General features: G+C 37.0%; 1 protein-coding gene across 1 annotated transcript in view; it reads left to right on the top strand.

Annotated features, from left to right (window-relative positions):
* Positions 1-15,616, top strand: part of LOC117967562 (MAM and LDL-receptor class A domain-containing protein 1) — a 166,919-nt gene that overhangs the window by 122,453 nt on the left and 28,850 nt on the right. The window contains exon 75 of the mRNA XM_059023145.1: positions 15,021-15,201. Coding sequence (XP_058879128.1) covers positions 15,021-15,201 — 181 coding nt within the window. The remainder of the gene's footprint in view (positions 1-15,020; positions 15,202-15,616) is intronic.

Raw genomic sequence — 15,616 nt, forward strand, 5'->3', positions numbered from 1 at the left:
GCCCATAGCATCTTAGGCTTAGTTATATAGTAGTAAATAGACTGTCTTGTCTGCATTGGTGTGTGCTTACTGCGTTTCTCTTGATCGATACGACAGATAATAGCTACTGTTACTTCTTTTGTTTGATAAATTAATAGGAAAGCAGTGACGGAAAGTTACAGTGCCTTTTTCTTGCTGATATTTTCGAGTATTTGTGTTTCATTTACTGACGATTACGTTTGCTAGCGATCATTGTTTAGTAGGGCGGTTTATATTAAATATGACGTCACTTATTTAATAGCCTACTCGGATAATCTCATGCAGATGTCAGTGTTCGTTTGTTAGTTCTAATGAACACAGTGGCTCACCGATGGACAAACAGTGAATAAAAAAATGCGCCCATATCACCTTAAACCGTGTGAACTCGGTAATCATGGTATAGAAAAATGGTTGCAGTTTCAAAACCGTGGCAGTTTGTACCGCGGTTTACTGTAAAACCAGTATACCGTGACATCCCTAGTTACAAGAGGATCCTTTTTTAAAAAAATGCATGGTCTCCTTTCTGGATCATTTGAGAAGCCAAAATATTTAGTAGAACTGACTGATACCCTTATGAATAACCCATATGAATATATGAATGGATACTTGTGTATGCATCTTGGGAAGAGTCCTGTGTTTGTTACAGTGGCTCTCAAAAGTATTCACCCCCCTTGGACTTTTTCACATTTTATTGTGTTACAACATTGAATCAAAATTGATTTAATTAGGAGTTTTTGTGGAAGGAGTTGAAAATTGCTGTTCACCAAAGGTTCCCATCCAACTTGACGGAGCTTGAGCAATTTTGCAAAGAAGAATGGGCAAAAATTGCAGTGTCCAGATGTGCAAAGCTGGTAGAGACTTATCCAAATAGACTCATGGCTGTAATTGCTGCCAAAGGTGCTTCTACCAAATATTGACTCAAGGGGGTGAATACTTACGCAATCAATTATTTTCTGTTTTGTATTTGTAATTAATTTAGAACAATTTGTAGATTTTATTTTTCACTTCGACATTATGGACTTTTTTTGTGTTGATCAGTGGCAAAAACTCCTAATTAAATCCATTTTGATTCCATGTTGTAACACAATAAAATGTGGAAAAGTCCAAGGGGGGGTGAATACTTTTGAGAGCCACTGTAAATGTGTATGGAAATTATATGTTATTTGTAACTTTTACCTCCAAAAACCTGAATGAATAAACTATATAAAAAACGGACCAAAAAAAAACATCTCCCACACACTAATGAATTGCGTGAAGGCACACAAACTTGATCACATGCCTCAAGAACAAAGAACTGATTAAACCAATAAGTATTACCTACCCTGGCTGCCTTTAATCTTTCTTTTGGCAGGCTAGGAAAAATATTGTGTTGTCTTCTAAATGACTGAGAATGATGTTCTCATCGGATTGCTGTCTTATAGCATTGCACTCAGTAGGAGTTATAAATTCATGTCACTGGGTTTTTGTTTTCATGTGCTCTGCCAGTTAGAACGTGTGTGTAGTCATATAGTTAGAAAATCACACTTAACGCTTGCACCATTACATAAATCTGTCAGAACCTGAACTTGAAGTTTTATCACCAGTGCTCCTTTGTAGATTGTGCCTCCAAACAAACTTTTCAGTTTTCTCTATTTTAAAATAAAATAATGTATAAATAGGACTAAACATTGCTGTGCATATCACCCAGAAGTAAACTAATGCAATCAGTTTGTGTTCATATCTCATATTGTATATAATGTATTTGTTCTGACAGTTACTTAATTCCCATTTTTATTTGATTTTATACCATTACAATACTGTTTATTTTACAAATTACGAGTGGGATACTTCTGTGTCACTGTTAAAGGATGCAGTAGATTCAATTGAGTGTCAGTTGCTGGTTTTTTGCAGGTATCAATAAATTAGAAAAGTAGGGCCAGAAAGTGCAAATTGATATATGATACTTCATCAAAGTGTTTTTAATCACTGTCAAAGCCTGCTATTACTTTATGGGAGGAAAAAATGCCTCAATGTTAATTGGAAAATGCTCAGCTCTGCCAGCCAAAAAAGTTACTGCAGAATCAGTGACATATATTAACCCTTAGATATGATAGAAATAGCTTAACATAAATAGCTTTTAGAAGCAGCACTAGTGAGCCTTCACAAGCCACAATGGGTTGTTTTAAAGACTGAGGTCATTAAGAAGCAGGGCAGGGTTAAAACATCCTCTGGGGTCAGCAAGCAAAAGGCTCTGGGCGTTTTGATATGTAATGTTATTATGTTTCATGCCCTCCCAGCACAGTTCCTGCACAGCACAACATACGGTTGCTACATAGAAATGCCTCATTCATCTCCCAATAATGGTTAGAGCAGAGCATTGGAATATTTAAGGTAGCAAACTGCATCTCTCTCTTATCAGATGGAATACCCATTGAAATAATTTGCGTGTACTGTATTTGAAAACAATCTATTCATGGATACCCATGTATTTAGTTAGCAATGAGTCTGAGAGGGGAGAGGCACAGTATGACAAATGCCCCAAACAGTACAGTAGGAAGTCCTTAGGACAAAATAATGGTAGTTACAAACATTCAAAATAGTTTATGAAGTAAAGAACAAGAGCAATCTCTGTGTTTTTTATATACTGGAACCAGCTTGGAACCAGATGCAATCACCTAACGTCTGTGCACGATGGGTTTGGTGGCCGGTCAGTACCGATGCTCTATTTCCAGAAGCAAATACTATGTAGGAGAAGGTTGATGCTGTGGTTTTATTATAACTGCATCAAGTTATTTATGAAAATACCATCATTGTGGCTGATAGTTTACAGTACCCTCCAACATCCCCAATACAGTTCAAAGGTTGTGTATTACTAAAACAATGTTTAATTAAACTAGGTTACAAAAGGGTACCATGATTAAGGTTCACACACACCCCATTCATTAGCATTAAAGGGCTAATTATGTCCCTCTTACTATGGGGAGCATTCACACAATGTCCCCCATGCCAGCTCATAGAGCTGATTTTCTTCTATCTATTATTAAAATGTAAAACCACTTTCTTTACCAGATTGCTAACATATATAGCACTGTAGAACAATCAGAAGCTGTAAAGCTGACAATTGCATAGATCTTTGTTATCTCTGTCCTGTTGCTAGGTGATAGATTAGAGAGGCTGGAGAAAGGTAGAGAAGGGAGCCCCCTTGAGGAAGGAACTCACTGCTGGACAGGTTCCTGTGATTAGGCTTGTCACTGCGATGGGGTTTGGAGTGACTGATCTGAGAGGGCTGGCAAATCACATTTAATAGGCTTGGAGAAACCAGATGCCTGCAGCCATTAAAATGAACCGTTTTTCTGACTTTGTAAATGCGAAAATGAGGGACAAATACTTTTAGACTTATCAACAGATTTAGTCACAAACGATTGCATGGGAAAATGCTGTTGACATGGCTGTATGGTCTTCTGTCTGTTTATGTGTCTGTACCCGGAGGGAAATCATTATTTTTACATTCGAAATATATTTCTTCAGGTTATGCCTTTTGAATATTTGGGCTTGTTATCAGACATTTTATTTGTACCATGCTGGCGTGTGGTGTAATAACCTTAACCATAACTTTTAAAACTGAAAAACTGCTTACATTTAAAGTAATTGTAGTTAACAAAACAATTCCATAAATTCTCCATGTCATGCACGTCCATGCACTATTATATAGATCTTAAATGAGTATTTTTTTTTTTTTTTTTTTGCAAACATGGATTTTCATTTTAAAGGTTTTGTGCTTTCCTGATCATTTCAGCTGAGAGTGAAATGATCCCAGCAATGACCTAGGAGGTGCCAAGAGTAACTGACTTCCTGGAAGGCAAAGTGAACTTTATTTTACCTTAAATTGCGCCAGATATCAGATTTTACATGATCGCTATAGCATGTGTTATTTTCAAAACTGCACACTTGAGATCTATATAGTGAATGGAAGGGCATGACAGGTAAGATTTGTGGCATTGTTCTGTTAGCGACAACCTCTTCAAGACAAAACGCAGATTTATCAAGGTTGTGGAAGGTAACGCCTGTGTGAGATGGATACAATGGACTGGAAGTCCAAACAAAAAGTCCTGTTAAGCTGTTAATTTTTTCCTGTCTGTGACCGTTTAGACAAGGGATATTTACAGAGGAAGGCCAAAACTAAAATATAAACAACAAAAAGTCTGCTCGTCCTTGGAGCTTCGGTACAGCAGGTATTTTTACAACCGGATGTTAGACTTAAGGCCTGCGCCTTCTTGGTGAGGGTGGCAGTCATCGAACGCCGCGCCGCCACTGGTCGGGGGGCCAAACTTATCCCCTGAACAAGGGAGAATGCTTTACCCTGCCACAAAGATCTTTAAAAGTCCAGTTTTGTACAACAGAAGTGCCACCATATTTCCAAAATCATAGAGAACACCATAAGTGAAAGAATTTGTATGTTATGGTATTAGCTTGCTTGGCAGGTTATTCTAGGGCTGCACGCATTACTGCATTGATGTTTCACAAGGAGATACGCCTAAAAAGATGTATTTATTTTATTTATTTATTTAACCAGGAGATTTACCCATTAAGACCGTGGCCTCATTTACAAGGGGGCCTGGAAAACAATAAAAGAGATAATTGCAATGTATAAAAAGCAAGCACAAGGTACAAACAACACAATAAAGACATGTGTGGTTCAGACTTAATCAGTAGAATACAAAGATCTAAAAATGGCATAAATAACTCATATCTATTTGTTAATGTGGACTGAGGTAGACACATTGGGAGGAGCGTCTAAGCAATTCCCTAATATAATCTTTAAAACCAGAGATTATCAAATTCCATCTTGATACTGTCATGGAAACAATGCCACATCTTCGGGGAGTTGATATGTAAAAGATCATTCTCCCGTACAAGTTCAAACCCTTGGAACAGCCAAATTAACAGACTCCAGAGAGCGTAAACTATAGCCAATGCTTGTCCTTTCTACCAGAGTAATCAAATAAGTATCAAACCTTTAACAACATCAAACACAAAACAATACTAATGAAAAAGCCTCCAGTTCTGATAAATAAACTGATAAATATAATCACCATCATCTAACACAGGGAAAATAGGAGCGGTCAGTAACGGTAACCTGCTAGACAGGGAACAGGCTTTCTTGTTCCTAAAAAGAAAACCTCATTTAGGTTGTTATGTTGGAAAAGTTCCGTCCTACATCCAATTGACAGCATTATGTCACGTGTTTCTGTTTTTTTTTGTCCAACAGGTTTTATCACGTTAATCAGCAATGCAACATTTTTGATGACCTTTTTTATACCATCATCTTATTTGAAATAGCAATATGAGATTATTAGGTTTATGTTCGCACCTTAAACGAATGGGGTTGAAGGGGACGACATTCACAACTCGTGCTACTCCTGTCTTTCAGGGCAATTGAGGTCGCATTGGGTATTTTATATTTTAAAAATGTGAAAGCTGATGATCAGCTAGAAATAGGCAAAGCATTCTGTCACTCTAATTTAAAATGGCAAAAATGTGGTTTCCCCTGCAGGGGGTGAAGGTCCTCATGGGAAGATAGAGTAGAGGAACCCGTATGTGTGTCACAGTTATCAGCTGCATTCGAAAAATAGCTTATCCAATTATGAAGGGCATTCCTCAGCTTACACTCTTGTGATTATTATTATAGTCTAGGTGATTGTGACCAGCTTTTGCACATTTTCTGGCTTATGATTTGTTCAGCTAATAAAGCTTATGTCTTCTGAATGGATTGACAAAATATGGCAAATCTTGTTACGTAAATGTTAATGTTGGTCACTGCAACCTACATTTTAAGCACCTGATTAGATGTGCTATTGCTGGATTGGGATCTGCTTGTTTGATTTTAACACATGTCTGCATGACATGTGTTATTTTATTCATGTTTATTTGACAGTCCATTTGGTTTGTTTCTGTATCTCACATTATCTATATTGTATTTAGTTCTTGAATGATTCGTTAATAACCAGTGTTCTAAATTTGATGTGCCTGTTGCTTAGTCCCATTTTTTGATGATGAATGCATTAGCCTTCCCTTTATTTTATTTTATTTTCTCAGGCAATACAAGTTGAAAACAAATGTATAGGCTATAACTGTTTTTTAACGTGAGTTTTGATTGATTAAATCAAGTTTTATATTCATGAAGATACCCGTTTTGTTATATAAAACCTTATTTATTACATCACTGACTTTAAAAAAAAAAGAAAAATGTAAATAAATAAGGCTGAACAGCCTGAGTAATTGCAGGTTCTACTATAAGATATATTTTGTGATGGGAGATTTGTCAGATAGGAATGCATTTCCAATATAATTACATATCACTACCAGACCTGGGACAAATATAGTTGTATTTGATATTTTATTTGTAAACGCCAACTATTTCAAACAGTTGAAATATTGATATGCTCGAATAAATCAATTTTGTTTTTAAATATTCAAATATTAATTGCACAAAGTCAAATATTATTTGAAAATAGTTGCTTTTTTCTGCAGAAAACAAATACTATTTGAAAATATATGTAAGTTATTTGAAAAAATATATATCTTCAACTCCCCAAATAGTTAATGAATAATCAAAAACTAAAACCTAATTATTACCCTAAATGTATAATTATGTATCAAGTCTGGCAATTACCACATGGTGGTTGAGGATGATTTCTAATGAGAAAAATGCTAAGCATGTTCATATCAATAACTTAAAAACAGGCTATTAAACCAGTGGTTAAAGATATTTCATTGTTTTCAAATATTTACCCACTGAAATACAATATTCAAATATTTCAATGCATTGATCAAATTAAATCTAATTGAGAAAGAGAAGTTTCCAAAAGATAACTGAGTGGTTAACAAGGACAAGACTTAACCTGCTTAGAATGCAGGATAATAGAGTTTAAAGTATACTACTCATATTTAAATAGTTTCAAATAATAATTGCTTTCCACAAACCATATTTAATTATTTTCAAATAATAGTTACTTTCTGCAATCTGTATTTAATTATTTTCAAATAATAGTTACTTTCTGCAATCTGTATTTAATTATTTTCAAATGATAGTTACTTTTCACAAACCATATTTATAACTACATTTATCCCAGGCCTGATTTCTGGTTATAGAGGATTTACTATTCAAGTTCATTAAATGTGTATCCCTTTTGTTTTAACACAAAAAATATGTTTAAAACATGGGCCCAAATAAGGTAACTTGCATATATCCTATTCCAATAATTGCTAATTAAAAATTCAGTATTGGCCTATATATAATTACAGTTATTTTTATTGTTGGTCTTCTTCTGTAAGAAAGTATTTCTGAAACTAGCTGATGTGTGGCTGATTTTGAAGTTGTGTTGAGAAACAGTCCTTTCTGGGTTAAATATAGGTTAGCACATAGAAAATCACATGATAAATTGGATCCCTGCGGTAATAGATCTTGTGCAGGGATTGAAACTAGGACTTGGCGACAGACCAAGATCATTTATTTCAAACATTATTTCTGTAAAGTAGTGTAGCTGATTTTTCTTATTTGTCAATAATGCATTGCCATAGCACTATTCCCCTGTGGAATGTGAAAATGACACACAATATTAGATTGTGTAAGAATATCTGCATTTCAATATTCATTTATTCAATTTAAAGTTTTATGTACAATGTAAGACCATTGCAAGATGCTGCTGACAATGAAGGATGCCGAAGAAAGTTTTTAACAGTTTTTTTAAAGTACTGTAGCTATTACAATTGTGCTCCTGGATTTTCTGTCTATATTAGTGGTGCAGCTTCAGTGTACAGTACACGTGTTCCTGTGGCACAGCTAGATTGAAATCAATATTAAATAAATCATCATTACTGTATTGTTAATCATTTTAATCCCATTATTTAAAATAGTACAGTGTGATACATTCTCCCTGTAACAGGGACAGCGTTCCGCCACTGGCTTCTCGAGTGCATGTGTGTGTTTACAGGAGAGAGTCAGACGCTCCACCTGTGATGCGCTGCCAGCTGTGTTTTGTTTACAGGGAATCGCAGCCATTGATTGGACGGGTGCGGTTCTTTGACTGGCTGGTGGGCGTGTCCCAGCGGAGCGTCTTGTTCTAAAAAGGAGAGCCAGGAAAAAAAAACAAAAAAACTTTGGTTTGCTGGAGTTTTGCAGTAACCAAAAAATTAACTAAATTCACTGCACAGGAACAGGGATTAGTGTAGGGATTTTTAAACCCATCTAAAATGGATAGCGTTGTAAAGGTGTATCAGAGGGACCTACTTTTCTAGTGGGAGCAGCACGCTGCCATGTTCACCAAACAGTTTTTTTTTTTAAGATGCTTTTTATATTCATATTTATATATATTTTTTTTTCGGTTTTCATACAAGGTTGTGTATTGTCACTTGGCCAATACCATTGTTGGTAGCGGCCCAAGGTTTTTCGCTGTGCTGAAAAATGTATAAATCTTGAGCACTGGAGCAGTAATTTTAACCTCAACTCTCCTATTTGTCAGCTGGTCACCTAACCTCCTCTTCTACACTCCCACAGAATAAACGAGTGAATAATAGCACTTCTAATAATAATAATTTCTAACAGTAAAAATAAATAACAGAAAGTTAAACCAGTTACTGTATATAATAAAAATATACAAAGAGGGTGCAATAACAACTTGAATAATATGCTTTGTCCCAAAATCTTAAATTAATAATGAATGAAAGGAAAGATAATCAGATTTAACTTTGAGAGCTACACATGCAAGTAGAAGTCCTGTATTTCAGAATACAGCAGTCTCCGCATATAGGAACACCTCCTAAGAAAACACTTTGCCTAACTGTTTTTTCCTATTGTAAATGCTCTGCCGAAAGGAACAAGAACGTCGCTTAAAAGAACACCTTTTTGGCAGCGCTAGCTATTCGTTCACAACTGATACAGTACTGTTTTGTAACCTGATTGCTCATCATCATCAAACTTAAATTCAAATAGTTTATTCAATCATTTCAAATGTGACATCATCGCGAGAGTGTCTTGAGACACACTGGTGGTCAACACCGTCTTAAAGGACACTTTGGCTAAGAGAGCACTTCGCTTGCTTCCCGAGGGCTATTCTCTTAGCCAGAGACTACTGTATTAACAATTTAGGGTTTATCTACATTTAATCAAACTTGTAGCACTGTTTAAACACAAGGGCTCATCTACAAATGATCATAAATACACTGCTGGATCATTACAACTTTTGTACTCCAAAAACACACAGTGGGCCTAATTTACAAAAGGGCACTAAATATTATGGAATGCAATGTTATTAATTGTCACACGAAATAACGGGCATATTATGGCACACACTGATTTTACTGTGCCACACTATGGTAATCAGAATTAATATTTGATTTGTATGACAATGCATGATAATGTGTTTAAATGAGGCACCCTGCTCTGAATAATGAGATGAGCTTTATTCACACACAGACCGGTTCTGAGCAATCTTCTCTTAAGTTTTTCTTTTCATCTCAGTACATTTTTTTAACATGTCTGTGGCTCTGGATGTGACCCAGGGCATTGACCTTTTGTTGTATGGCTGCCCATATTGCCTGCTTTCTGGAAGCAGGAGCTTAGGAAGAGGTTGGACCAAACAAGGTATTCAAATTTAAAAGAACCTCTTCCACTAGAATTTCGAACACCTCTGTGTACAGTTTTAGTTTGTGTTGCCTCTGTTTGTTCCCTGCAGAGGGCTGTGTTACATGATCGCTCATTTTCGGTCAATGTAAGCCAGCTCCACCTTTCACAATAAGCCACTGACCAAAAGATACGCCTGGACTGCTGAGGCTTCTTGTATCACAGTGGTCACTGGTAAGTCTCTGACATTCTCATGCACATTAAATTATCGCTCACAGTACATGTAGTGTGCACACTTGGTATGTAAATTAGCCAAATAGTGTGCACATAAATTAATGCGTTCTGTGTTAGTAAATGGGGCAGTGAATTTAGGTTTATGGCGCACGTTAGGCTCACTACTTAATGTGCACGTAACAGCATGTGCCCTTTCGTAAATGAGGCCCAGCATATTTAAATAGTTTTTTTTGTATTACATTGCAGTTATTCTGTTTTTCCATTGCAGAGCAGTTAACGTGACTGAGTGTGGACCTTTTATGGTTTTCTTTATAGTTTATGTTTTGGTCTACGCACCATAACAAACAATTTTGTTTACAAAGCGTGGGGTTATTTTGCTTTTTTTAGAGCAGTTAACAAGCATGCACTTGTGCTATCAGTGTACATCTACACCAAACTTCAGGTCGAGCAGAAAACTGGTAATTTATTTGTAAAGTAAATGATGCCAGAATTGATTTTCTTTTTTCTTTTTGCAATGGAGGAGTTAAACACTACAGGGTTTCTTTGATCTTTAAGGGTTTTTTTCTTTTTTTAAATGTAATTTAACTCAGATAAACTCATGTGACTATTTACATTTATCTGCCAGTTCAAACACATCATTAATAAAGAATCTATTCTTAGTTCATCTTTCTCATAAATTGTATGCCCCACTCATTTTGCTTGCAACCTGTCTTTCCAACTAGTTCTCATCGGTTTTCCCTGGCATAGTTCAGATTTGGTGCCTTTGTGGAAAAGGAGTTAGCGAGTAAATAAGCGCCTTAGTAATACATTTTTGTGATAGTCATCCACTTGATCTTTAAAGGACACACCACAAGTCTTAACTTTGACAGGTTCTCTGCCAATATACAGTATGTCTTTCACTTATTGTCAGTGAAGGATTCATCACCAGTCAAAGAGTACATTTGTTTGAGATGACACCCACTATGTTATTGATGAAGACAAGCAACCAGATATGCTGCCTTGGAGAATCCCATCATAGGTGTTGAAGCAGTTCCTTGCTTAGCAATAAATTCATACCTATCCTGATTCAGATAGGATGCCATTATACTTTGTACTGTAGCATCACACTAATTTAGGCTTGATTTCAGTTGCAATGTTTTTTGGATACCACTGTTACCTAGGTTGTCCCACACCATGCCATACAGTACACTGTATCAAGCTACAGAAGTGGATTAACAACAACAGTTATTAAACAGAATGTCAGTGTATGTATATGCAAGCAATAGCAAAAACCTTAGCCATTTCAAAGACTATTTTAAAATCTAAATTCTAGTAAACTATCATTCCAAAACCTACAAAGATCTCCTTGGTGATAAAATGCAATCATTTTTAAATAATTACAGCAGTTTAAAGTTTGGGGTTTTAACATTATTTTTATCTTGCAGTTGTTTTATAATTCTCGTTAAAGTTATTATTATTATTATTATTATTATTATTATTATTATTATTATTATTATTATTATTATTTATTTCTTAGCAGACGCCCTTAACCAGGGCGACTTACAATTGTTACAAGATATCACATTATTTTTACAAACAATTACATTATTTTTTTTTTACACATTATTTTTACATACAATTACCCATTTATACAGTTGGGTTTTTACTGGAGCAATCTAGGTAAAGTACCTTGGCTCAAGGGTACATCAGCAGTATCCCCCACCTGGGACTGAACCCACGACCCTCCGGTCAAGAGTCCAGAACCCTAACCACTACTCCACACTGCTGCCCTAAAGTTAATTCATGTAAATACAAGATCCAAAAACATCATATTGCACATGAAAAAGCTGCTACTCAGTAGTACCTTTTCCTCATGGCTAAAAATAGATAACTGTAAGTAGGCCAGTCATCTATTTAGACATAGCACTGCTGCTTTGTCCCAGGAGTGTCCTGGTACAGTAAATCGAATGCTGCCTGGCTAGTCCTGTGGGGAAAATATGGTTGCTAAAAATATGTAATGCACCTGAACTTTTCTACAGACATCTTAAGATGCAATGGTCTTGGTAGTAATCTAAGTGCCACAGCAGGGAAAAGGGGATTCTGTGACCCAGGTTCTTGGAACACCATGTTGTTGGACTCAGAGTGTCCACTTACTGTGAATAACATGCTTTTCAAAATTGCAGCGCCGAGCATGTGGTTTTCCCCTTATAATTGTACAACAAATCGTGACATCAGCATGGAATCTCTCATTTTATTCTGCTGACATTGCCGCATTGGGAAATGGATCCCCTGCTAATAGCTGATTAGACTGTGTTAACCAATTCCATATGTACGTTATTTTAGCACAATACTTTTAACTTTTAAGCGGCTTGCTCGAATGAATACAAATACACCACTAGCCAGGGTGATAAAAGCTTTATGTAAAGCTTAGATTGGTTAACATCAACAGCCATACAGAAAGGGAGTGTGTCAATCGGTCATTGTAAATTGACCCAATAGGATTTAATTTTTTTTTCTGAGGATGGCAAGTGGTTTCTTTGAAATGGAAAGTCTCTGACTGCAATCGAAGGAGATTTGACAACTAAGGAAATTAACATTATTCGTTATAAAGGCTGTGTGGCAGGATGGCTCGCAGTGGTGAGGTGTGGTGATGTCACGGACCAGGAAGTAACTGAATCAAAACAGTGGATGGGCGGGTGAAGCTGAATGCTACGGCACTCAGCGTGTTTAATAAATAAATAAACAAAACAAAAGATTTAAACAATCAACAAAACACAAACGAAAGGGCACGAGGGCCAAACGAATAAACAGACAAACAAGTAAGTGTCGTGCTGGCTGATCCAGCACGTTTTAGCAATTGTTATTTTCTGTCTCCTCTCTATCTCCCCGTATCTCCTCTCTGTACACCCAACCCTGCAGCACAGACAGCTGCAGGTTCTTATACTCTGGCCGAGGGGTTAACTAGCTGTTAATTATCTTATTACCCCTCGGCCACAGTCTGCACACGTTTGGTAAGGATGCATGACTGTCAGCTAGTTAAATAATCAGTAGCTGATCAGTCATGCATCCTCACGGGGTTTTTAAATATAAATATAAATAACAATAACAAAAGACGCGGCGCTTTTATCCGCGCCGCAAACAAATACAAATAATAATACATAGGGGCGGGACACTCCGCCACAGGCTGATTTTTCCATTTTTAACAGCTTTATTTTGCTGTGGGTCGAGAGTTTCCTGGAACAGTATAGCAAATTTAAGGTTGCTGAGGTTGTCTCCTTTACAGTGATATTCAATGTTTGGGGGTATTATGGTGCTACAACATAAATAAATTATTGTTTAAATGCAATTTATTGTTATTTTAAGTTTTGCTCAGGAGGCTTGTGCAGAGTGTTTTGTTTGTTTTGGGACTGTGGTGTAACCAGCGTTCTGATTCCAGACACTGAGGCCCAGATTTATAAAAGGATTGTGCCTGTTTTACGACCATAAAACAGGCGCTGAGGGTTCTGAATTCTTGGATGGGATTTGTAAAACACACGCAATGGCATAAACACGCAATTAATACGTGATTTGCGGGGGCAATGTCTCTGTGTGCTTTAGCCCCTGATGCATATGTAATTGTATATGTAATGTATATGTAATTCTGGGGCATTTCGGAACGAAACTGTTAAAAATTGGGAGGTGATTTTGTCTATTAAATATTCTGTTGAATTTATTAAAGCTGCCGGTAATTGCGGGCCTCGTATTTGCCTGATTATTTTAAGAATGAAAAGCAGGTTTTAATTTGCCGCAGTCAGACAGTAGGCTATATGAAAGGCAAGGTGATGTGGGAGACTTCTCTGCAGTAAGAAGGAAACATCGTTTTCGAGGACAAAGAAACATTTAATAACATTTTGCAAATGACTCATTTTTTAACCCTTCTGATCAAGGCAGTTTGTAAATTACGGTTTATAATACCGGTACCATATTGTTTTGCAAACTCCAATTTTCAATACATGTTTCACCAGCCCCCTCCCCTCTTTATCGTTTTTCTCTCTCCGGATTCTTGTGGGTGGGTTGGCAAGCTGATTGGTCATGGTTGTGGTGAAGGTGGTCCCCGTAGTTACCCCTTGGCTTCTGTAAAGGGGTGACTGTTTAACCCCCTTGGTGACCCCTGGGCTTCTGTGAGGAGGTGCCCGCTCGGGGCTTTTCTATAAAGAGTGGCCTCTGCGGCTGTGTCGAAGCTGGCAGTGGCTTGTGGCCCTCCAGCACACCTATGATTGATAGATTTAACCCCATCCCAGCCAACCTCACATTCCCACTCACACTATTTACAGCAGCAGGGCTTCTGCCCTGCCACACACCCCTTTCCTACTGGAGCACTTTGAGCAAACTGACTGCTCCTGGGAGTAGATTGGATGGTTTAAAGAGCTGTGGGGTAGATCAGGGTCAATTTTTGAAACAAAAAAGAGTGTGCCATGGCGCGAATTCTGAAAAGATTGACATGCGTTTGTATTAATGAGTTTAACCTGAGTTCATTTTGCAGGAATGGGGGGCGGGGGAACACTCATGCTACAATAGACAACTCCAGTTGTGTGGGCTTAGGATAATCCATTTTGATAATTTATTGCATGTCTCTTTTGTTTGGAGAAATATATCTGTATGTTTTAAAGTGAGATGAGCTCATTTAAAATTTGTAATGGGAAAAACAATCGATCTGGGATCAGATAAGGGGTCGAAAAAAGTGGAACCATTCATATGTTTCCATGCTAGTGGTACAGTATGTGTGGCTCTTGTCATCGCCAGATACTGGGTACTACATTTTGGGGGATGGCAGATGGGTAGGCTTCCACTTTCCCAGAACTATGACCATCAAACCTCAGCATCTGACTTTTATGCTAGGCAAAATTCTAATGCATTAAAGCAGATTTCATTATGCTAAATGGCACAATTTACATCTATCCCATAAAGCCTCTTTAATGATACAATTGCTTAACAGAAAGGTAACATCACATTCTCTTTGTCAGTCACTGCACTGGTAACTGCCTAATGTAATTTCAGTGGTATTAGTGTTTTAAGCCAGTATGTTCAAAACCTAACTCAATAAATAACACAAGAAAAACAGTTATGTTATAGCTTACCCTGTATTCTGCTTCAATGTAAGCAATTATAAAACCTTATACTCATGTGTTTAAGTGTTGTTGTTTTTCAGACAGAGAGAGGTTTTACAGAGCTGTGGAACATGACTGGAAACCAAGGAGGCCAGTGGAACAGGGCTGAGGTGCCACTGAGGAAGATGAGAAACTTTGAAGTGATATTTGAAGGAATTCGAGCCAAGGATTTTGGAGGAGGAGCTGCTATAGATGACATTGAATTTGTCAACTGCGTGCCAAGTACGTTTTATTTTCATTGGGGGACAAGATACTTTCGCAGCGACATGACCATACACACCTGAAGCAACACAGATGTGATGACAGATTTGAAACCTGCCAGATCTATAAAATTTATTAAATTGCTATTAACAAAACTATGATCAAGACTGGTACATATTTAACAACATGATAGTACGTCAACATATATGGCAATAAGTCATACATACCAGGCTTATCCAGTTGCATCAAAATTGACTCCCATATGTTATCTTTCATTTCTGTATCTTTATAATTGCAATGATCTTTGTCATAAAGCTCTGGGTATTTTTCAAGGGCAAGTACGTCTTATCCCCTGTGGACACTGTGCATTGAAGCTGTTCTGTAATTGCTCAATTCCCTGCGGAAGTTGTCGAGCAAAGAAATTGTAAAAAACAGG

This window comes from Acipenser ruthenus, chromosome 4 (assembly GCF_902713425.1).
Source record: "Acipenser ruthenus chromosome 4, fAciRut3.2 maternal haplotype, whole genome shotgun sequence".
NCBI lineage: Eukaryota > Metazoa > Chordata > Actinopteri > Acipenseriformes > Acipenseridae > Acipenser > Acipenser ruthenus.